Below are 24,166 nucleotides of genomic sequence, written 5' to 3' on the forward strand. Positions count from 1 at the left end.
TGCGCCGGCACCGCCTGGGCTCACGGCGCCCGTGCCCGCGAGCCGGCTTTCTCCGCGGGGCCCCGCCCCGCGCTCGTCCCCGGCCGCGCGCCGGCGCAGGAGGCCGCGAGCGGGCGCGCGGGCGCGGGGCTCTCGGGGGAGCGCGCGGCGGCCCCGGCTCGGGCGCCCGCCTCGTGTCCGACGGAGGCGGGGACGCGGGCGGCCGGGCTGAGGCGCGGGCCCGGCTCGCCGCTGTGAACGCGAGGCCGCGGGCCCCGCCGGGCGCGGGCAAGGGCGCCTTCCTCCCGGGCGCTGCCCGCGCCGCCGCCATCGCTGCCGCTGCTGCTGCTCTTGTCGAAAGCCCTCTACTTGTTAATGTGGTTCCCTTCGTCCGCCTCCGGCACCCCCGGGACTCCGAGCCAGGTAAGTGTCCAGAATCCTTAAGATAATTAATTTTCCTTGGACTGCATGGGCAAAGTGGGATTCTGTTCTTACGCATTGGGTAACACTAATCTCTTTCTTAAGTGTAAAATACTGCAAAAACTAATTTTGTGCCGTTGCTTTTTAAAAATTATTTTAAACTGTGATTATTCGTTATTGTTATTAGATTATTTTAAATGTATTGCACGTTTTTAACGGGTGCCGTGCAGCTTGTCAACACACAGACGCGGCATGAGCCCAGGCACCGGGCAGTGTCCCTTTCCCTGTCTTTGTGTTTGGAGCCGTCCAGCCCCTCTCCGGTCACACAGGATATTATGCTGCGGTTGCCCACTCTTAGGTGCATCCTGCTGTTTTGGTGCCGGCTGTCCAACTCCTCCCACCCCCACCCCGCCTCTGTGACTCACTGTTTAAAATTTGGGTTGAAGATATGCAATCTTTTTTTTTTTTTTTCTTTAAGCTTCCATGTAGAGGACATGCGGTGTTTGTCTTTCTGTGGCTGGCTTATTTTACTTAATATAACGACCCCCAGTTCCATCTGTCTTCTGGCGGGATAATATTCCACATTGTGCTTAACCCCCATTTTCTTTACCCATTCATCTGTTAATGACTTGTGCTGCAGTGAGGGTGCAGGTGTCTTTTTCTTTTTAAACATTTATATTGTTTATTTTGAAAGACAGAGTCACAGCAAGAGACAGGGAGATATATACATATATATATATATAGAGAGAGAGAGAGAGAGAGAGAGAGAGAGGTCTTCCATCCTCTGGTTCACTCCTCAGACAGCCAAAAACGGCTGGGTCTGGAATAGGCTAAAGCCAGGCGCCTTGAGCTTCTTCCAAGTCTCCCCTGTAGGTGCAGAGGCCCCAAAACTTGGGCCATCTTCTGGTGCTTCCCCAGGTGTGGTTAGCAGGGAGCTGGATCATAAGTGGAACAGCCAGGGCTGAAATGCTGCACGTGTGGCTTAATCTATTATGCCGCAACACTTGCCCCAGGTATTTTTTTTTTGAAAGTCAGAGTTACACAGAGAGAGAGAGAGAGAGAGAGAGAGAGAGAGATCGGTCGGTCTTCCATCCACTGGTTCACTCCCCAGATGGCTGCAATGGCCAGAGCTGTGCTGATCTGAAGCCAGGAGCCAGGAGTTTCTGCCAGGTCTCCCACGGGGTGCAGGAGCCCAAAGATATGGGCCATCTTCTACTGCTTTCCCAGGCCATAGCAGAGAGGGGGATTGGAAGTGGAGCAGCTGGGACTAGAACTGGCGCCCATATGGGATGCCAGCACTACAGGCAGCGGCTCTTTAGCCGCTTTCCCAGAAACATTAGCAGGGAGCTTGATTGGAAGTGGAGCAACTGGGACTTGAACCATATGAATCACTGGCCTTGCAGATGGCGGCTTTACCAAGTACACCACAGCGCTGGCCCTGGAGTCCTGCAGAATTTCATCACTGATGTTGGCAGCCTTTGGATGGAAATGAAGTGTGCAGGGGGAGCTCTGTGGGACTAGACTGTGGCTAGCAGGTGTGGGGTTAGGAGGAAGTTCTCTACTTTTCCCTCGCACAAATCCCTTCCAAACCCTGGCAAAGGGCCCAGAAATTTTACATTCCTAATTGTTTTTCCTTAAAGAGTATCCCTTACCCCTCAAATCGTAGAGGGCTCAGGTCCTGTAAACCCTGGGGTTAGATCAGAGTCAGGAGCAGGAGTGTGAGGGCTGAGAGGGTTAACCGTGGGCTTGGGCTGTGCGCAGAGGTGGGGAAGGAGGAGGACAGGTTGAAGAGAAGGGAGAATGCCAGAGGGGAGGCGACGCCCCAGGACGAGACTGGGAGGGTGGTGTTCCAGGTGACGGGCCAGCTCTTTCTTCCCGGCGAACCTGTCGTAGGCCAAGCACCCAGAGTACTGAGGTGAGTGGGACAGGTGGGTCGTCCACCCGGACCTGGTGAGGCAGACAAAGAAGGAACACATGTGCTGGCGTGTGGGGTGCAGGCCTGGGGCCTCTGGAGAGACAGGCAGGCTAGATCTCAGGGCCTCGGGAGAGTTTGGGCTTGAGCCTGAGGGCCGAGCAGGGGCTGTTGGATATTTTTAATCTGAGAGAGACCAAGCGTGCTTTAGAACAATCACCCTGGGAAGCTCTTCCGCATGTGGGGGGGGACAGCTGCACAGAAGTGTACGGACGGGTGTAGTCAGCAGGTGACAGTCCTGAGCTAGCTCCAGGTGTATCAACATGGAGACAGACCAGGGCCCCATCAGGTATAAAGGGCAAGACTTGCAAACCACCACTTGTATAAGGGGTAGGGCTGGCACACCACCACTCTACAGATCTGGAAGACATGTGTTGTTATCTATGGCGCATGGTTGTGGCGAAAATAAAAACACAGTGGAAATTACTCACACCAGAGTTTCTCACACTGGCAAATCATCTGGAGAACTTAATTCTTAAAACAGATTTTGTTTCTGGCTTGGTAGTTCTGGGGTGGAAACCCACAAGTTGGCCTTTTTCCCCAGTTCCCGGGCGCTGCTGATGTTATGGGTCAGGACCCTGCTTTGAGAACCGGTACCCAATAGTAACTTGAGGAAGGTGATTACTTCTGGGCAGGCAGCAGACACGGATGCAATATTTATGTCTTTGAAAAAGCCCTGGGGTCCGGTGCTGTGGCATAGAGGGCTAAGCCTCCACTTGCAGTGCCAGCATCCTGGATGGGCACCAGTTCCAGTCCCAGCTTCTGATCCAGCTCCCTGCTAATGTGTCTGGGAAAGCAGTGGAGGAGGGCTCAAGTGCTTGGGCCCCTGCATGCATGTGGGAGACCTGGATGAAGCTCCTGGCTCCTGGCTTTGGCCTGGCCCATCTCCAGCCATTGCAGCCATTTGTGTAGTAAACGAGTGGATGGAAGATCTATCTCTGTCTCTCCCTCTTTCTGTCTCTCTGCCTTTGAAATAAATAAATCTTAAAAAAAAAAAGAGAGAGAGAGAGAGAGCCTTGGTATGTAGGTGGGCATGTGCCACAGTGGTTAAGTTGCCACTTGGGACACTCAGATCTCATATCAGAGTTCCAGCTGCTCTGCTCCAACCCAGCTTCCTGCTAATATGTGCCCTGGGGGTGGAGTGGCAACAGAGGATGGCTCAGTTTCTGGGCCCCTGCAACACTCGTGGGAGACCTGGATTGAGCTCTAGGCTCCTGGCTTCAGCCTGGCCCAGCCCTGGCTGTTGCAGGCATTTGGGGAGTGAACCAGCAGATGGAGGATTTCTTTCTCTCTCTCTCTCTGCCTTTTAAATAAAATAAACTTTTTTATTTAAAAGTTTTTTATATTTAAAAAGCACTGAAACAATATGATGCAATGCAACTTTACTAAGCTGAATGGATGTTTATGACTTTTTTTTTTTTGTCCTTGAAGTATTCATTAAAGATAAAAGATCCTGTTTGCTGTGTGGAGAATGGACTGGGAACAAGGACCCGGGAGACCACACGAGAAACTGTTGCAGAAGCCCAGGTGAGAGATGCTGGTGGCTTACACCAGGACAGAGGCAGCAGCTTGGAGAGACATGGACAGACTTGACCCGAGATTGGGGTGATGGAATTAACTCTGAGGTGATTGGTTGAATTAGCAATTAGGAGAGGAGGGATCACCCTGGTTTGCAACTTGGTGAGTGGGTAGGTTGTGTGCTCATCACAGAGAGGGAACCCTAGAGAAGGGGGTGTTGGGGACAGAAGGGAGACACTGAGTTCAGCTGTGGACATGCCAGACCTTGATGAGCCCGCTGGGCCATAGTGTAGACTCAGGGATCACAGTGTGTAGACAAAAACTGAAGTTGCGTGCAGTTGAGACTGCACGGGCCTGACCCTGACCCGGAACCTGAAAGCCAAGAGTGCTTTGATCTCTTTAAATGTTTGGCAGAACCCCCACGAAAACTGTAGGAAGTTCAGATTCCAGTGTCCGTGAACACATTGTTACCGGAACACTGCCTCACTTGTTTACGAATCATCTGGGATGGAGTTGACAGCTGTGACGGGCATGGAACATGGCTCATCTTTGCACTGCCTCTGGGTGCGCTACAACGCATAGTATGTAGTTCTCTGTTGATTGTGACTTTTGTCTCTAAGCCTCAGTGTTTATGCTCCGGTCCTTCCTAGGGGTCTCAGTTGACTTGCTTGGCCACTTTAAATGTTGAGGGAGAGATGGCAGTCAGTGGCCTGTTTGTGCAGAGCCCTCTCTGCGAGCAGGTGCAGGTGCAAGAAGCCCAGGAGATTGAGGCCTGCACGGTAAAGGTCATCACAGTGCCATTCCCTGAAGGAAGGAGTGGGCCATGGAGAAAGGTAGGGGGCTGGAATCTTTTAAGAGAAAGGTGAGCAAGTGGCTGTCCTGACCACTAAAGGCATGGCTGGGAGATGAAGGCATAGGGGAGCAGATGGTGTTAGTTCACGAGGGTGGCGGCTGCCGAGCAAGTGACTTGAAGCAATTCAGCAGCGTCAGTGACAGGAGGGAGAGGCAGGTGGGCTTTTCTTTGTCTGGTAAGAACAACACCTCAACTAAGTTCCCTGACTAGAGGAGGCGGAGGTGCTGTGCTGACCTGCACCTGCTGCTCTCTGGTCTGGCAGAGTGGCTGGGGCACCACGTTGTCATTACTAAGTTCTTTCTTTATTTATTTTTTTGAAGATTTTATGTATTTACTTGACAGAGTTAAAGAGAGGGGAGGAGAGAGAGAGAGGTCTTCCATCTGCTGGTTCACTCCCCAATTGGCCGCAACAGCCGGAGTTGGGCTGATCCGAAGCCATGAGCTTCTTCTGGGTCTCCACATGGGTGCAGGGCCCAAGGACTTGGGCCATCTTCTACTGCTTTCCCAGGCCACAGCAGAGAGCTGGATGGGAAGTTGAGCAGCCAGGACTTGAACCTTCATTTGTGTCAGATATTTGCAGTGGAGGGGGAGAGGGGAAGAGTGGAACCAGGGAGAGGCTGATGAGGAAGCCTGGGGCTGAGCCCAGACAGGCTGTTGGAGCTGTGGGAAGACTTCCCTGTGGCTGCTGCACCATCGTGGGGCTTGAGAGCCCGAGGGGCCCCCAGGCATCGGGAGAACCCTTGGAAAAAGTGCACCATTTGGACTGCTGCCATGTATGTATGTTTAGAGCTGTGGGTTTTACTTAGCAAACTTCCTCTTTGCTCCTTTGTGGCAGAGTTCTTTCAAACCAGTCTGTGGGGCCAACTGGAACACTAACTGACCCAAGTGTCTGGATGGAGACCTGAACTGGGAGAAGGAAGACGCTCCTGGAAGGTAACCTTTGCAACGTCTCTGGCACAAGGTGCATGGGTCCGTTCTGACGCTGGAGCCCCCCTGCATGCCAGTGCCGATGTACAGCTGACACTGGTGGATGTCCGTTGTTAGTGTATCAGTGGGCTTCCGCTCTGGCTCACCCATGGCCTCTGCCCAGGCACTCTGAGTGGCAAGCACTCGTGGCTTCCAGGGTCCTCCCCACTGCTTGTCGCCATCCAGGCCCCTCCACCCCGGGCCTTGCGCTGATCAGGTCAGTTCTGAGTCCCCTTCCTTGTCTCACCACCAGCATTGTAGCTCTTGTGTCTGTCTCTGACCCCAGGTTATTACCAGGGCCCCGACCAGTCCCTCGCTCTCAGTCTCCCACCTCAGCTCCACCTCTCCCCCTGCTGGAGAGCACCTTTTGCTTCATAAGAACATGCAAGGCTTTTGAGTGTCTTCCGGGGAACATCCTGATGTCTAGGTTTTAGGTTTTAGGTTTTAGGTTTTAGGAGGTCCTCAGCATTGCAGCCCCACCTCCTACCCTTTGTCCACCTTCTGCCCCAACCCCTGGACTAACAAATGGAAGGGTACTCGACGTAGTTTTTGGGAAAATGGAATTTAAAAATGTTTATTTTGGTTCAAAATTTTTTTAAATCCAGACAGTTTTTTTCAAAACACATTTCTATGAAGTTTTTGCATAGGTTTTAGAATTTTTTTTGCAAGAAAATAAACTCATCCTTTTTTCATTTTTTTTTCTTTCTTTTTTAAGAGAGAGAAAGAGAGAGAGAGAGAGAGAGTGCTTCCATTTGCTGCCTGCTTTCTGGACCAGGTCTGAAGCCAGGAGCCCGAAATTCAATCCAGGTCTCCCACGTGAGTGGCAGGAACCCAGGTTCTTGAGCCGTCACCACTGTCTCCCAAGGTGCACGTTAGCAGGAATTTAGAATCAGGAGCCAGGGCTGTGCATGGAACACAAGCATTTTGATGGGGAATGCAGCGTCTTCACTGCTAGGCCGAATGCCCACCCCCTAAACTCATTTTTGAATTCTATTTTCCACAAACTTTTTGAAGTATTTGAAGTACTCTTGTATACATTTTACTTTCATTTTTCTTTTTCGTTTTTAAAGATTTATTTATTTATTTGGAAGTCAGAGATACACAGACAGAGGAGAGGCAGAGAGAGAGAGAGGTCTTCCATCCGCTGGTTCACTCCCCAGGTGGCCACAGTGGCTGGAGCTGAGCTGATCTGCAGCCAGGAGCTTCCTCCAGGTCTCCCACATGAGTACAGGGGTCCAAGGACTTGGGCCATCTTCTGCTGCTTTCCCAGGCCACAGCAGAGAGCTGGATCGGAAGTGGAGCAGCATTGTGGGATACGGGCACTGCAAACAATGGCTTTACCCACTACACCACAGTGCTGGCCCCCATTTTACTTTCTTCCTTCTTTTTTTTTTTTTTTAAATGATCTCACTTCTATTCCTCTGCCAGAGGCGGAGTGGAAGGCTGCCATTTTACTTTCAATTTTACTAAACATTCATGACTATCTGCTTAACGCACACTGGGGTGGGTAAGACAGAATCAGACACGAGCACCTCTCTTCCGACCTGAGGTACTCCGGGTAAATTTAGTTTATTTCAAAAAAAAGAAAAAGATTATGGGAGCAGTTACCTCGAACATTTTGTATGAACCCTAAAAATCCCTTAATCCTTAGATAATATGGGCACTTGAAGGGTCCTTGAATGTAAAAGGCACAAGAGTGTGTGATCACCTTCAATCCTGCGTCATTAGAACACTTTAACGCAGATAAAAACTGACAGTGTGTTCCTCCTCGCTTCGTTTTGCATCTCAGGCCGCTACAGGGGATGCCAGCATGGAGAAGAGACCCCTGGAGAAGAGGAAAGGCCCCAGCCACAGAGAAGTACCCCCGGTTGTCGGGCTGCTGCTCGGCCTGGCGCTCATGAACGCGCTCCTCTACCTCTGCCTCCATCGGTTTTTCATTTCCCCTCAGCGCCCCGCGCTGGACCCCAGCCGCTGTCCCTACGGGTACTTCCGAGTGGGCCAGATGAAGAACTGCTCGCCGTGGCTGTCCTGTGAGGAGCTGCGAACGGAAGTGAGGCAGCTAAAGCGTGTTGGGGAAGGAGCTGTGAAGAGAGTGAGTTCGTGGTCGCCCCTGGGAGACCGTTGGAGTGCTAGCCTGGATGAGTGAGCTCTCTGTTGCTGCAGCGGAATGCCCGGGGCAGCTATCTTGTAAAGAGAAAGGACTGACTGAGTGCATGGTTTTGTAGGCTCCATTCCAAGATCAAATGGCCCTGTTTGTCTGGTGTCTGGTGAGGGCAATGGCAGAGTGCAGGGGGTGGAAGGGTCCTTGGTGAGCCAACAGTGGGAAGAGGCAGGGTCGCACCTCTAGAATAACCTTCCAGGGGCATGCCCCCAGTGGCCTGAGGACCCCCCCATGCCACCTGCTGAGCCCTCGGGTTGTGTTAAGTTTCCTCTGTCTTAGAACCATTAATATGGGACTTTGGATGTCTGTGTGAGTGTGGGGCCAAATCATGGTGAAACCCAGCACTGTCCTTTGGGAAAGCAGTGTGGTGTTTCGTATTAAAGGGCGTAGAGGTTCTGTTAGCCCAGTCATCTCACACCTGGGACATTGTCCTAATGCAAGGAGGGAAAAAGCTAGGTGCCTAAAGGAGGCCACAGCTAACTAGATAGAGTAACTTTAGGAGAGTGAATCGTGGCGCAGCCCCTGGTAGATTGTTCTGCAGCTGTTAGGTGTGATTAGGAGCCCTGTGTGGCATCATGAAGGCAGTTTTATGATGACAGATAAGATGCAGGGACCAGTGTTGGCACAGTATTTCTCTTTCTCTCTTTCTTTCTTTCTTTCTTTCTTTCTTTCTTTCTTTCTTTCTTTCTTTCTTTCTTTCTTTCTTTCTTTCTTTCTTTCTTTCTTTCTTTCTTTCTTTCTTTCTTTCTTTCTTTCTTTCTTTCTTTCTTTCTTTTTCTTGACAGGCAGAGTGGACAGTGAGAGAGAGAGACAGAGAGAAAGGTCTTCCTTTGCCGTTGGTTCACCCTCCAATGGCCGCCGCGGCTGGCATGCTGCAGCCGGCGCACCGCGCTGATCCGATGGCAGGAGCCAGGTGCTTCTCCTGGTCTCCCATGGGGTGCAGGGCCCAAGCACTTGGGTCATCCTCCACTGCACCCCCAGGCCACAGCAGAGAGCTGGCCTGGAAGAGGGGCAACCGGGATAGAATCCAGCGCCCTGACCGGGACTAGAACCCAGTGTGCCGGCACCGCAAGGCGGAAGATTAGCCTAGTGAGCCGCGGTGCCAGCCATCACAGTATTTCAGACTCTGCCTTGGACACCCATGTCCCATATTGGAGTGTGTGGTTTGAGTTCCAGTTACTCTGCCTCTGATCCAGCTTCCTGCTGATGCATACCCTTGGGGGGCAGTAGATGATGGCTCAAGTACCTAAATCCCTGCCACCCATGTGGGAGGCCTGGATGGAGTTCCAGGCTCCTGGCTTCAGCCTGGTCCAGTCCTGGCTATTAGGAGTATCTGGGGAGTGATCCGTAGATGGAAGATCCCTTTCTCTGTGTCTCTATGTCTCTCTGCCTTTCAAATAAAATAAAAATAAATAAAAATTCAAGGAAAACAAGTATAGAACTGTGTAGTATACTGTTTTCAGCTGCAGGTAGGAAAATACAGAAATGATAGAAGTTGTATAAAGATTGTCATGGGTGCTGTTTTCTGATTTTTCAAAGTCTATGATGGTATTTTATTGGTTTAAAAATTTGCGTTTGAAAAGAGGCACCACAGGGGTGACTGCAGTTCTCAGATAGAAGCTCCCAGAACCCTTCTTCACTGGTAGCCAGCGAGTGTGACCTTGCTTGTGGTTGTGGTGTTCTCTATGGTAACAGGCCTCTAGACATGACGGTCAGTGCGTCTGGCAGCTGGCTGAGGATCACTGGACGCAGCTTCTTGCTGGGAGAGAACAGGAGTGTGCCTCCTAGGAGACTAAGACGCCACGGCTGCTCCCTCCGTGGGCGTGCAAAGCAGGCCCCTTACAGGAGAAGCCAGTTGGGAGGAGGGACGGAGTGTACGAAAAGTGAAACCGTGAACGAGGTGACCGGTTCTTCTGAAGATACATTGATTCGCTGTAGGTGCCGTGGGCACAGCAGTGAAAGAAATGACCCTGCCTATCTTCATGCTTAGCTCGGGAGTCAGACACTAAAGAAAATAAGAACCAGATGTGTGGTTGGTGTGGTTAGTGACCCGTGCAGGGCAGGGAAAGAGTCGCAGTGTGACAAGGGTGTCAGCAGAGAAGAGGGTAAGTGACAGATTCTGGGTGTACAAGTGTGCTTCAGAAAGTTTGTGGAGAAGTAGAATCTTTATTTGAAAAGCAGAGTGACAGGTCTTCATCCACTGGTTTACTCTCTAAATGCCTGCAGCAGCCAGGTCTGGGCCAAGCTGAAGCAAGGAGCCAGGAACTGCAAGCATGTGGGCCACCATTCGCTGCCTACTCAGGTGCATTAGCGGGAAGCTAGATTGGAAGTAAAGTAGCTGGGACTTGAGCTGGCGCTCCGATTCGGGATGCCAGTGTCACAAGCTGAAGCTTAACCTGCTGCATATAACACAGGCCCCATTTTTCATGAACATTTTGAAGTTCGCTCTCTGTGTATATGTCAGGGTTTTTTGCATCAAAATAAACTTTTTAAAAAAAGATTTATTTATTTATTTTAAAGGCAGAGTTACACAGAGAGGAGAGGCAGAGAGGGAGAGAGAGAGAGGTCTTCCATCTGCTGGTTCACTCCCCAATTGGCCGCAGTGGCCAGAGTTGTGCCGGTCCGAAGCCAGGAGCCAGGAACTTCTTCAGGGCCTCCCATGCAGGTGCAGGGGCCCAAGGACTTGGGCCATCTTCTACTGCCTTCCCAGGCTACAGCAGAGAGCTGGATGGGAAGTGAAGCAGCTGGGTCTCAAACTGGCGCCCATATAGGATGCTGGCACTTCAGGCCAGGGCATTAACCCGCTGTGCCACAATGCTGGCCCCAAAAATAAACTTTTAATTGCACTCTTCTACAAATTTTTTGAGCTAGTCTTGTATTTATTTATTTATTTTAAAGATTTTATTTAATTGAGAGGTACTGTTACAGACAGTAAGAGGGAGAGACAGAGAAAGAGAGATCTTCCATCCACTGTTTCACTCCCCAAATGGCCGCAACAGCTGGAGCTGGGCTTATCTGAATCCAGGAGCCAGGAGCTTCCTCTAAATCTCCCACGCTGGTGCAGGGGTCCAAGCACCTGGGCCATCTTCTGCTTTTTCAGGCCATAGCAGAGAGCTGGATCAGAAGAGGAGCAGCCAGGACTCGAACTGGTGCCCATATGGATTGCTGGTGCCACAGGCAAAGGATTAACCTGCTGCACCACAGTGCCAGCCCCACTAATCTTGTATTTTAAAGGCATTTGTATTGCCAAGGATTTCCTAATAGCCCGGGTGGCTGGGTAAAAGAGAAAGAGTGGGTGACTGCCAGGTTCCACTTGGGCTGCAGAAAGAACAGCGTTGGGCTTGCATGAGATGGGGCAGCTGGGAAGGGGTGGGCTGTGTGTGTGTCTGCTGTGGGTGTGTTAATGTGGAGATGTCCGCGATGAGACAGGGTAGTTAGCGGGATGTACATACAAGTTGAGCAGAGGGCTATGCCTGGGAGGGTAATCTGCATTCAGGATTCGTTATCGTTGAGGTGGTAGTGAAAGTATTAGGTCGTGAAGGGGTGAAGTAGATAGGATAAGGACTTAACCTGTTGATTTCTTTCAAAAGAAAATTTTTTTTCAATCCACCTGAAAGGTAGAATGACAGAGAACAAGCGAGAGAGAGAGGACTTGCATCTACTGGGTCACTCCCTAAATACCTGTGGTAGCCAGGGCTGGGCCTGGCAGAAGTCAGGAGTCTGAACTCCATCCGGGTTTTCCATGCGGGTTGCAGGGACACGAGGACTGCTGCCTTCCTGGTGCATTAGCAGGGAGCTAGAAAGTGGCCAGAAGGGACGTGGCCAGGCCTTGAACCAGTTCTCTGATAGGGGATGTGGGTGTCTCAAGTGGCAGCTAAACCTGCAACGCCACTGTGCCCCCCCGGCCCCTGATTTCTGTCTCCTCCTGAGAGGGGACCTTGAGGGTTGCTCCCATTTTGTCACAGTTGCTCAGGACATTTGGAGGGTGTGTTTCTGAATAGGGGTAATGATTGCAAAGTATTGTTTGAAGATAAAATGCAAGTTCAGGGAATCTATGAGTCATACCCATTCACATACGGATTTAATAATGCGGACAGTAGTAACCTGAGTAGTGCAGGTTTTTTATTAAGGTGAAGTGTGACTGGAATGCTGCTACACTGGTGGTATTTTTTTGGCTGCAATGTGCCCTTGGGCGAATGTGAGTATTTGAAGTGTTCCAGGGTTAGCTTTGTGAGATCCCTGTCCCTGCTGAAATCCCAGGGTCTGCCTGGGCTGTGGCAGAGGTCACTCCTTGTCCTGCATGAAGTCACTTGTTCCTGTCACTGTGCCACCCACTATCTGCATGGGCACCCCTCCTGCTGTGGCAGCCTAAGACGTGAATTTCGGATAGGAATTTCTGTAACCAAAGTTCTCAGCATCCCACTCTGATCTCCCTGTACTCCAGTAGTCCTCCATCTCAGAGACCTCCAGTATTTGGCCCACTGCCTTCCCCTTCATGTCCCTCCCTCCCATCTTTGCTCCCCACTCACCCAGCAAGGAGTCCGTGGACTTTTCCTCCCTTGCAACACCCCCTGCTTCAGTCTCTCCGTCATGCCTGGCTTGAGCAGCCGCGGACACATTTGAACCCAGCTGTGTGCATCTCGCTGTACTAGATGAACTATGTTGACAGAGAAGTCAATCCCACAACCACACAATTTAAATGCCTCACCACAAACCTCAGCCGTGCACTCAGCACAGCCCACCAGTTGTGAAAACAGAAGTTACCCAGGGGAGTGTCTTCCTTTTCCCATCACCAGATCTGTGAAGACAGCAGCTCCAGCACCATCCCTGATTTCTTGTGACGTCACTCCTTTAAGTTGCTCCCTCTCTGGCATCCTCCATCAGTCAGCAGTCTCTCCCACCCCAGGCAGTACTCCTATTGGTAAATGCAGGTAAAGGCTCTTAAAAACCATCCTAGGGCAGGCTTGTGGCTCCGAGTTAAAACTCCTGGACGCCATATCAGAGAGCTTGGGTTTGAGTCTTGGCTCTGCTCCTGATTCCAGCTTTTTGCTAATGCCTACCCTGGGAGGACCCTGGCTCAAATAGGTGGGTCCCTGCCACCCACAGGGGAGATTCCCGAGTTCCTGGCTACTGGCTTTGAGCTGGCCTACTCCTGAGCATTTGAAGAGTGAACCAGCCAATGGGAGCCCTCTTGTCTATCTCTCAAATAAATAAATACAATTTATTTATTTATTTTTAAATATTTATTTATTTATTTGAAAGAGTTACACAGAGAGAAGGAGAGGCACAGAGAGAGAGAGAGAGAGAGGAATCTTCCCCGCTGGTTGACTCCTCAATTGGCCACAATGGCCAGAGTTGCACCGATCCAAAGCCAGGAGCTTCCTCTGGGTCTTCCCACACAGGTGCAGGGGCCCAAGGATTTGGGCCACCATCTAGTGCTTTCCCAGGCTATAGCAGAGAGCTGGATCAGAAGTGGAGCAGCTGGGGCTCAAACTGGCACCCGTATGGGATGCCGGCACTGCAGGTGGCAGCTTTACCTGCTACGCCACAGCGCCGGTCCCAATAAATGCAATTTAAACAGAACACCCGATTCTTTGTGCTCGCGAGTCCCCTGAAGCTGTTGCGTGCCCTTTCTTCTGGTCTGTTGTTCCTGTTCCAGCGTGGCTTCTCAACACCACCACCACTGTAACTGTAGTCAAGAGCACCGGGAGACTCCAGGTCGGGCACCTCTCTTGCTTCCTCCTCTTCCTCTGTTACAGCCCTTGGTGCAGCCGACTCCTCTCCCTGTGGTCCTGTCTTCCTGAGGCACCGCCCACTTTCCGTTTTCCTCTTTCATTGGCTGTTCTTAATTACCCTTTGCTGGCTTCTTTCCCAGTGTGACCTTGTAAAGCAGTGGTTCTCAACCAGAAGCGATTTTGCTCCTCAAGGCAGCGTTTAGTAATGTGTGCAGACCTCCGTGGTTGTCACCCGTGGGAAGCTGGGGCTGCCGTTGGCACCCACTGAGTAGAAGCCAGGGACGGTGCCCTACACCCTGGAACACTCAGGACGGCATGTGGCCCCAGGTCAGTGGTGCCGAGGTTGAGAAGACATGGTCCTCATGCTTCCCTCCTGGACCCTCTCCATGACCTTAAATGCAGGCTTAGATGATGTGCCCAGTTGTTGCAGTTGATTTCTCAACAGTGTTGCAGTGGATTCGTTTCTGAGAGGAGGAACGTGGTAGGGGCAAGAGGCGCGGAGTCACCACACAGACCCTGGGAGTTGGGTGAAAGCAGGTTTGAGGCGAGCAGCCGGCAGACTCGTTTATTTTAGTTAGTACAACAGCTTATATGATCAAGACCAGCCAATCCAGTCAAGGGGCGGTCTATGCCCCAACCAATCACAGCCTGTTGCCAGGCGGTTTCCAAAGCCATCCAATCACAGCCTATTGCCCGGCAGGCTCCGTTGCCAGGCGGGTTTCAAAGCCATTCCTGAGTAACTGATGTTCGCTTGCCAGCGGCCATCTTGGCATGGCCTTCTCATTCCACCACACCCAGTGCCACTGCTCTCAGCACATCCAGCTGCTAAGGAGCCCTGAGCCACAGATTTCAAAGTCCAGCCATAGCAGTCCAGTGTGGCCAGGGTGGCCACATGCATGATCTCCTCTTGGAGCTTGGCTTGCTTTTAGTAGTCTGTTCCCCGAGGGCACCAAAGCTGCATCCTCGACATGCACCCAGGACCGTGCACTTTTTAGGGGCTGGAATACACAGGCTGTTTAGTCCAGTAAATACAAAATACTGGCTCAGTTTTGATGTTTCTACCATGCACAGACACGCTACCAGTTCCTTGTCTTCCCCAACTGTAATCCTAGGTTAGTGTTTGGAATTGCCAGTGGCATTGTGTCATCCGCCCTGAGCAGTGTGCTGCTTCGTCTGATCCCTGCACTGATTGCTCTGTGAGAGGCAGAGTGACCCACTGTCTTTATTCTTTTCTCTTTTTAGTTATAGAAGCAGTACATCCAATTCAGATGTTTAATAGGAGGTAAAGTGAAAATTCTCTTTTTCTTCTTGCTGCCGCCAGTCTTTTTCCCCAGGGATGCAGATGGGGATTTATCCCTTTTGGGATTCTAAACCTGAGTTGTTACCTTAAAACAACCAGCTCTGTTTTCTCCCAGTCATGTGAGGGACAGTGCTCACCAGGTGTCAGGGAGATACTCAGCCTCTGAAACGCATTGGAAGCAGCAGTTCTGTGACGAAAGACCACGGGAGCACCAGTTTCCCTGGAAGGCAGAAGTTCAGCCATACTGCTGTGGGCAGTGGAGGCACAAGCCAGGTCACACCACGCTGTGATCGGGCACGAGCAGAAGGCAGCATGGCCTCGCGTGGCGTGGCCTGCATCTCCCCGGAAGGATCTTCCTGGATGGTGACTTCAGGAGATGACAGATTACCATGGAGAATCAAGAGTGTTTACCATTGGGCTTTTGCTTTCAAAATTATAGAACAGTACCTTAAATTTCAGGAAGTGTGGATTGGATGCTGTCAGAAGAATGGGCTTTACCTGTATGTATGTATTTGAAAGAGTTAGAGATGGGGCCAGTGCTGTGGCTCCCTTGGTTAATCCTCCACCTGCGACGCCGGCATCCCATATGGGCGCCGGGTTCTGGTCCTGGTTGCTCCTCTTCCAGTCCAGCTCTCTGCTGTGGCCCGGCAGGCCAGTGGAGGATGGCCCAAGTGCTTGGGCCCTGCACCTGTGTGGGAGACCAGGAAGAAGCTCCTGGCTCCTGGCTTCGGATTGGCGCAGCACCGGCCGTAGCGGCCATTTGGGGAGTGAACCAACAGAAGGAAGGCCTTTCTTTCTGTCTCTCTCTCTCTCTCTAACTCTACCTGTCAAATAAAAAAAAAAAAAAAAAAAAAAAAAAAAAGAGAGAGAGAGAGACAGACAGATCTGCCACTGATTCACTCCCCAAGTGACTACAACAGCCAGGAGCCAGGAGCTTCATCCCAAGCACTTGGCCCATTCTCTGCTGTTTTCCCAGGCGCATTATCAGGGAACTGGATTGGAAGTGGAGCAGTTGGGTATTGAACCAGCACCCATATGGGATGCTAGCATTGCAGGCATCAGCCTTACCTGCTATACTACAATGCCAGCCCCTGTATGGTCTGTTTTGAACATTTCAGGCTATTTGTTTTTAAATTTTATACATTTGTAAAGCAGAATGACAATAGTGGGAGAAACAGAGCTTCTATTCACTGAGTCGCTCTCTGCCCACTGTGGCAGGGGCTGGGCCAGGCTGAAGCCAGGAGCTCCATCCAGGACTCCCAGGAGAGTGGCAGGGACTCAGTAGTACTTGAGCTATCACCTGCTGTCTCCCAGGCACATGAGCAGGAAACTGGATAGGAAGCAGAGCCAGACTCAAACCCAAGCACTCCAATACGGGATACAGGCTTCCCAGCCAGCGTCTTCACTGCTGCCCGCCTGCTCTCGGTCCCGTGTGACTTGGCCTTTCTTCTGCACTCGCTGCCAGCCTCCTCGTGCAGCCTGGGGCAGTGTCTGCAGCGGAGACCTTGTCCCTCAGCTCTCACTTTTCTATCTGCTCCTGGCGCGTCTGCTTGGATGTCAGAAAGGCCGGCCCAGACTTCTTAGTCCAGATCCTCCCCCTCAGAGCTTGCTCTTCCCTGTCTCAGGTAACATCTTTATCCTGGGGGTGGAGGAGGGGTTTGTCGGGGACTTTTCTCCTTCTCTCGCCTTCTTGTTCATTCCCTCAGCAGCCTTTACTGTCTGCACACTCCCAGTTCATCTGGAAACAGAGCATTTCTCAGGCTCCGACCCCCAGCCACCCCACCCTTGACCTGAACCCAGATTGCCTCACCAGCCTCCAGGATGGTCTCTGCTGCCCTGCCCCCTTCAGTCTGTCCTCAGCACTGCAGCCGGGTGCCCCAAATCCTCCAGAGGCTCTGTCTTACTGCAAGCAAGAGTCCTTTCAGCAAGGAGGCCCTGCCAGTCATTCTGCACCCTCCTGCCAGCCCCTCTCCTCTGCTGTCCTTCCTTGTCCCGCAGCAGCACCCTGGCCTTGCTGCTCTGGAAGCTCGTGGGCTTGCTTCCACCTGGCTGCGTCTTTGGCCGTGCTGTTTTCTTCTTGGGATAGTTTTCTGTATATCAAGCAGCTCATCCTCCCGCCCCCCGCCCTTTTTAAAGATTTATTTATTTGAAAGAGTTACACAGAGAGAGAAGGAGAGGCAGAGAGAGAGAGAGAGAGAGAGAGAGAGAGAGAGAGAGAGAGATCTTCCATCCCCAGTTGGCCGCAATGGCTGGAGCTGTGCCAATCTGGAGTCAGGAGCTTCTTCTAGGTCTCCCACATGGCTGTAGGGGCCTAAGCCCTTGGGCCATCTTCCACTGCTTTCCCAGGCCATAGCAGAGAACTGGATTGGAAGTGGAGCAGCCAGGACCTGAATAGTCACCCATATGGGATGCCGGCATTGTAGGCAGCAGCTTTACCTGCTACGCCACAGTGCCAGCCCCGATCATTCCCTTTTCACCCTCAGGGCCTCAATCAAATGCCAACCCACTAAGACCTTCCCCAGCCTAATTTGAAATTGCAAGGGCAGGCATTTGGCCCAGTGCTTAAGACACCAGTTGGGATGTCTTGTGTCCTGTTAACTAGGTGCCTGGGTTCAATGCCCGGCTCCAACTCTGGCTCCTGACTCCAAGTTCCTGCTAGTGCAGACCCTGAGAGGCAACAGTGATGTCTCAAGTGATTGGGTTTCTGCTACCTGCACTGAGTCCCTGGTTCCTGAATTCCATCTGGCCCCATCCCAGCCATCGTGGACATTTGATGGGATAAGCAACAGATGAGAACTCACTGTCTGTCTATCTTCTCACGCTGTTGCTCTTTCTCTGCCTCTCAAAGAAATTAAAAAATAAAATAAAATTGCAAACCCTTCCTTGTTTTTCTCGGAAGTGCATTTCACCTTCCAGTGTACTTTATGAATTGTTTATTTTATTCGTTGCACTAGATTGTAAATTTCATGGTGGCAAGAATTTCAATTTGTATTCACATAAATACTTGTTAAATCAATTAAAACATTTGACTGCATAGCAGTTACCTTGTAGTACAAAAGAGCACATAAATGATCTTCTGTATCTTTTACATTAATAATAGGACTCACATGTGTGATACATGAAGAGTCCCTGATGATGAGTAGGCACCAGGCAAACGACCCTGTAGGGCCATGGATAAAGGACAAGGAGCAGATTTTCAACAGTAGAAATGCAGAAATACCAATGGAGATGAAAATATTCAGCTTCATTCATAGTTAGGAAAGACAAATTGGTGTAGTGAGATGGTTTTCTTCCTTGAGATTTGCACCAACTGCAAAGATCAGTGACATCTGATGTGACTAAGGGTAGACACTGGTGGTGGTACACGTTGGCCCACACTTGGAGGTAATGATGGCAGTGCATAGTTCTCATCTGCTTTTCTAGCTTATGATATACTTGCAGATGCACATAGAGAAGTAGATAAAAGGCTCTTTGTTATAGCATTGTCATTGGAAAAAATGGAGAATAATTTGGATGTCCATTAAAAATAGATCACATGAGATCCTTAAAGATTTATACAAAATTATAGCTACATCGTAGTCAGAGGAAGAATCCAATACAAACAGCATCCGTGTGTGTAAAGTAAAGTGACTGTATGTAAAGCCTTACTGAAAACACACTAGCATAGATAGTATACCCATACTATGAAATATCACAGAGCTTTAAAAAGATGACCTGCGGGGCAGGCATGCTGGTGAAGTGGGTTGGGCCATGCCTTGAAATACCCACATCACCTATCTGTCTGGGATCAAATGGCACCTCCACCTGCAATCTGTCTCCCTGCTTTTGTGCACCCTGGGAGGCACAGTTCATGGCTCAAGTACCTGGTCCCTGCCACCCACATGGGATACCTGGGTTGAGTTCCCTGGCTCTGGGCTTTGGCCTGGCCCAGCCTCAGCTGTCATAGGTATTTGGGGGACTGAACCAGCAGGTGGAAGATTTCTTTCTCTCTCTCACTCCCCTCTCTGGCTGTGCCTTTCAAATCAATAAAACTTACAAGGAATGACCTAGTGTATATGTGTATATACATGCAGTAAAGATCTCTTAGGTTATCAATTAAGAGAAACAAACTAATTACAATATGCATAGAGTCTCTATTTAACAACCAACTCAAATGCTGTTTTATAATTAAGTGTACACTGATTATATAAAAGTGCAGAAAAACTTGTGGGTTCATAATAACTAGACAGTGGTCAGGTTTATTTTGGATTGGGAAATAAAATTTTGGGGAAGGAGGTGTGTTTCATCCTTCTGTACTTGAGTTTTTACCAAGAAAACTATTCATGATTAATTTTATAATAAAAAGGAAATTCTATTCACCCTTCTCCAAATAGATGTTTTAGGAAGAGATAAACAATAAAAAAAATTTCTGAATCTTTTCATCTATTTTAGATTATTGCCATAGATAGATTTTTAAATTTTGATGTTAAAATTCTGGATAAATAACAAATTGCCTTTGTTTTGACGATGAAGAGAGCTCATTACGTGCAGAGCCAGTCTGGGGCAGGGATGTCATGAACTTCTGAGCTTGTTTTCTCTTTTGTAATTTTCTTTTTGGTTCTTTCCTTAATGACAGTGCTTCCTGGAACTTTAGCAAGTGAAAAATGAAAATCCAGGGCTGTAATGTGCTTCTGTTACTTTTGAGCCATAAGGACAGGTCTAGTGTCTTTGTGGCATTTCAGCTCTTGCCTTTACAAAGGAAGCAACATAAAACCATAGAACATGGAAAAGGTGCTCCCCTTACATGGAAATGTTGCTGTTGGTGGTTTATGTTACCTTTTAAAATCCAGGAGTCACCTTGTTACACTGGGGGAGGGAGTGTAGGGTTTTCCAGTCTTCTCCCTGCTGGCGGCTCCTCCATGCCCTGTGCACTGCAGTAGGGTGGAGGTGTGTCTGCTTGTCGTTCCTTCATCCATGCTCTGCATCTGCAAGTCCCAGCTACCCTCAAGGAGCAGCTCCCAGGAGCCCTCCAGCAGCTGCTCCAGCAGGATTTCAGTGTCTGGCCAGAGTCAGTGCTTTCCACCTGTTCCCGCCCTAAGATTTTCCACACTCCTGTGTTCTTGCCTTGCTGGATGTTGTCTTTGTTCTAAGTGTCTTTTTTGTTGTTTGTTTGCTTTAAAGATTTATTTACTTATTTGAGAGAGTTAGAGGGAGAGAGACAGGTCTTCCATCCACTGGTTCACTCCCCAAATAGGTACAATGGTCAGAGCTAGACCAGTCTGAATCCAGGAGCTTCCTTTGGGCCTCCCATGTCGGTGCAGGGGCTCAAGTAACTGGGCCACTGTTTTTCCCAGGCTCATTAGCAGGGAGCTGGATGGGAAGTGAAGCAGCCAGGACTTGAACCAGCACCCATATGGGATACTGGTGTCACAGGAGGCAACTTGACCTGCCACGCCACAGTGCAGGCCCCTCCAGGTGTCTTTTTATTTATTTATTTATTTATTTATTTTTTATTTTTGATAGGCAGAGTGGACAGTGAGAGAGAGAGACAGAGAGAGAAAGGTCTTCCTTTTGCCGTTGGTTCACCCTCCAATGACCGCCGCTGCAGCCGGCGCACCGCGCTGATCCGATGGCAGGAGCCAGGATCCAGGTGCTTTTCCTGGTCTCCCATGGGGTGCAGGGCCCAAGCACCTGGGCCATCCTCCACTGCACTCCCTGGCCATAGCAGAGAGCTGGCCTGGAAGAGGGGCTACCGGGACAGAATCCGGTGCCCCGACCGGGACTAGAACCCGGTGTGCCGGCGCCGCAAGGTGGAGGATTAGCCTATTGAGCCACGGCGCCGGCTTTCCAGGTGTCTTTTATAACGAGGCCAAGAGCACCTCTAGGGCTGGGTCTCTGGCCCCTTAATTTCTGCACCTTTCGCACCGCATCTGCCACTAAAAGACAGTTATTTCTCAGGTCACTAAGCCTGGTGGCATCCAGGTTTGATGCTCCCTGCGGCTTTGTTTCAGGTCTTTCTCTCGGAGTGGAAGGAGCGCAAAGTCGCACTGTCTCGGCTCACCAGGCTGGAGATGAAGGATGACTTCCTGCACGGGCTGCAGATGCTGAAGTCTCTGCAGAGCAGATATGTGGTCACGCTGCTCGGGTTCTGTGAGGACGACAACACTATTCTTACCGAATATCACCCTTTGGGCTCCCTGAGCAACCTGGAGGAAATGCTCAACCTGTCCAAGTACCAGCAGGTGAACACATGGCAGCACCGGCTGCAACTGGCCATGGAGTACGTCAGCATCATCGATTACCTGCACCACAGCCCTCTGGGCACGCGGGTCATGTGTGACTCCAGCGACCTGCCCAAGACCTTGTCCCAGTATCTGCTGACGAGTAACTTCAGCATTGTGGCCAACGACCTGGATGCCTTGCCCCTGGTGAACCGCAGCTCCAGGACGTTCGTGAAGTGCGGCCACCGGGAGCTTCATGGGGATTTCGTGGCCCCAGAGCAGCTGTGGCCTTATGGAGAGGACAGGCCTTTTCAGGACGAGTTCATGCCCTCGTATGATGAGAAGATCGACATCTGGAAGATTCCAGATGTCTCCAGTTTCCTTCTGGGGCACGTGGAGGGGAGTGATATGGTCCGGTTCCACTTGTTTGACATCCATAAGGCGTGTAAGAACCGGATTCCTGAGGAGCGGCCCACAGCTCGGGAAGTGCTGGACACTTACCAGAAGGTTTTGAATTCACTCAGAGACACTGTGATGTCACAGACAAGAGAAATGCTGTGAGACCACCCCAGCCGCTGATGGGGTGAAGGGCTGAGTCTGAAGTTTTTAGCTTGAGTCTCAAGGTTTGTTATTCTTTCCTATTCAGCCGTGTGGTTCCTCCTCTACACCCACATGCACATTTGAGTGTGTTCTACCTCTCCCCGCAACCTAGCAGGAGCCGACTGAGCCTGGTTTTTCATCTGGGTCACTTCTCTAAGGCCAGCTGCTTCCTTGTGAGGATGCACAGAGGCAGCAGATACAACCAGCATTTGAGGGAAGTAAAAAGAACATGTAGCCATGAAGAGGCTTTGCCTGCTCTCGTGACTGAATATATTAACTTGCAAGAAATGCATTCACAAAGATTGTTACATGGCAGTCTATGAAAAAGAAGCCCATAATAGTTCAAGGAGCATTTCTCCCCTAATTTAAAAAGTGGTGTTGACCATGCAGGATCCCTGGGGTGCTGTGGGCTGTGTCTGCTGGCACCCAGGGCATCTCTTCTTGCTATAGGTGATCATTCCATGACGCCCTTGTGCCGTCCTTTCTCCACGAGTGAAGAAGCTGTGGTGGACGCTCCTGGAGGTTTTGAATGGACAGGCATATTTAGAGCAGCAAGTGTGAGGGGGAAATAGTAACCTGTGATACTGGCTGTGGTCCTGCTTATGAAATTCCTGTTGCCCTTCCAGCTGGTCCAAAACTAACTGAACATCTTCCATAAATAAGTATCACCAGTCACTGAGAGGAATCAAACCCTTCCACTTGACATGGGTGATTGAGACCTTGAGAGCGATCACTGTGGTGAAGCTGTTGTCCTTCCTGCAAGGGGTGGATTTGGTGCACTTTGATGGTCACTAATCAGATGGTGAGTTGCAGTGGGCTCTGCCTTTCCCAAGCTCAAGTGGGCATCAGAACCACCTGGCATCAGAGAGTGCTTGGTCTCTGGCTCGGTGGTTTTAGAGTGGAGTCCACGAATCTGCATTTCTGACTGGTTGCTGCGTGATCCCAACGCTACTGACCTGGAGACGCTGAGGGGGGCCCCTCAGGCAGTAGGGGTAGGACAGTGTCATCCCTGTGTTCTGCCTGCGGTGGATTCAAGCATATGCCTGCCTGGAGGATGTCCACTGTCACTGAGGAGCTCGTGGGGCACCCCCTTCACCTTGCATTTGTTTATTTTATTATAAAAATCTCCTAACTTTCTAGGGTGGCTATAGTCTAATGTTGGCAGGAGAAACTGGGACCCTCATTGTCAGTGGGAATGTAATGTACAGCCATTTTGGAAAACAGTCTGGCAGTTCCTCAAAAAATAGACATTCCATGTACCAGCAGTTCTCCCAGGCATGAGGAATCTTCAAACAGTACATGGAAAATATGTATTATAACAACACTGTACATGGATTTCAAGATTATTTTGCACCAAGTGTGGGTGTTTGGAATAGTGGTTAAGACATTGGTTAGGATGCCTGCGTCCCTTATCAGAATGTCTGGGTTTGCACTCCACCTCCAGATCCTGATTCCAGCTTCCTGGGAAGTAGCAGGAGATGGCAGTAGCTATTTGGTCGCTGTCTGGATTGAGTTGTTGGCTCCCTGCTTTGGCCTGGCCTGGCCATAGTTGTTGCAGGCACTGGGACGTGAACCACTGGATATGGAGCTCGCTCGCTCGCTCTCTTTGTGCCTCCCAAATTCCCAAATTAAAAAAAAAAAAAAATTCCATTTTCCATTAATTTTGAAGTCCCTTCTTATATCCTTAGAGACCTGAAAACATATCCTTGCTCTATGTGACTGTTCATGGTAGTGTTATTCATAGTAGGCAAGAGATAAAATAACCTGTCAGTCAGCCAGTGAATGGATATGTGGCATATCCATACAATGGTGTATTATTCAGCCTTAACAAGGAATGAAGCTGCATGCTAAAAAAATGAATGAACCTTTAAAAAGTGTTGCTGAAGCCAAGAGCCAGGAACTCCCTCTGGGTCTCCCATATGGGCAGCAGGGACCTAAGCACTTGAGTCATCACCTGCTGCCTCTCAGGATGCATTAGCAGGAAGCTGGATCACAAGCAGAGCTGCTGGGACTCAAACCACTCTGATTCAGGGTGTGGGCATCCTGATCAGCAGCTTCGCCATCTGTGCCACAAGACTTGCCCCCATGGGTGAACCTTGAAAATATTATGATAAGTGAAAGAAGCCGGTTATAAAAACTACATACTATATGATTCCACTTACATGAAATGCCCAGAATAGGAAAATCCAAAGAAATAGAAAAGTTAGTGTTTGCCAGGGGCAACCTTGCTCATTTTCCATAACCACCAGTGGCATATAACTTGTGATTGTGTAAGAATAATTTCAAATGTGAAGCCATTCTTTTCTATTCCTTTGTAATATGAGTGTTTTATGAGAGCAAACAGAATGAAGAAAGTAATTAAGTTTTTGGAGATGTGTAATGTAATTGGGAATCAAAAGTCTAATAAAGAAGTCAACAAGAGTAATGCATCTGAGTTTAAAGTTTTTATATTTACACCGTAG

At 50.1% G+C, this 24,166-nt stretch overlaps 1 protein-coding gene across 8 annotated transcripts; it reads left to right on the top strand.

Moving 5' to 3' along the window:
- The first annotated feature begins 358 nt into the window (after positions 1–358).
- POMK (protein O-mannose kinase) lies at positions 359–24,129 on the top strand. Of its 8 annotated transcripts, none has more exons than XM_070068633.1 (6): positions 359–402; positions 3,803–3,898; positions 5,578–5,675; positions 6,424–6,524; positions 7,657–7,800; positions 20,895–24,129. In XM_070068633.1, exons 5-6 carry the CDS (start codon positions 7,711–7,713, stop codon positions 21,663–21,665), a joined length of 861 nt encoding a protein of 286 aa, XP_069924734.1. In that variant the 5' UTR covers positions 359–402; positions 3,803–3,898; positions 5,578–5,675; positions 6,424–6,524; positions 7,657–7,710; the 3' UTR covers positions 21,666–24,129. The 8 variants fall into 8 exon arrangements, with proteins under 8 accessions (XP_069924734.1, XP_069924731.1, XP_069924733.1 ...); XM_070068630.1 differs by having other exon boundaries at positions 6,426–6,524; positions 7,498–7,800; XM_070068632.1 differs by having other exon boundaries at positions 6,426–6,483; positions 7,498–7,800.
- Positions 24,130–24,166: the final 37 nt, after the last annotated feature.

Source organism: Oryctolagus cuniculus, chromosome 2 (genome assembly GCF_964237555.1).
Source record: "Oryctolagus cuniculus chromosome 2, mOryCun1.1, whole genome shotgun sequence".
Lineage (NCBI taxonomy): Eukaryota > Metazoa > Chordata > Mammalia > Lagomorpha > Leporidae > Oryctolagus > Oryctolagus cuniculus.

What these genes read in the sequence shown, in the direction of transcription:
- POMK (XM_070068630.1), top strand. Translation starts at nt 7,519, where the DNA reads ATGGAGAAGAGACCCCTGGAGAAGAGGAAAGGCCCCAGCCACAGAGAA. An exon ending in GGGAAGGAGCTGTGAAGAGA is followed by an intron (nt 7,801 to 20,894) that starts GTGAGTTCGTGG and finishes GCTTTGTTTCAG; the next exon opens with GTCTTTCTCTCGGAGTGGAA.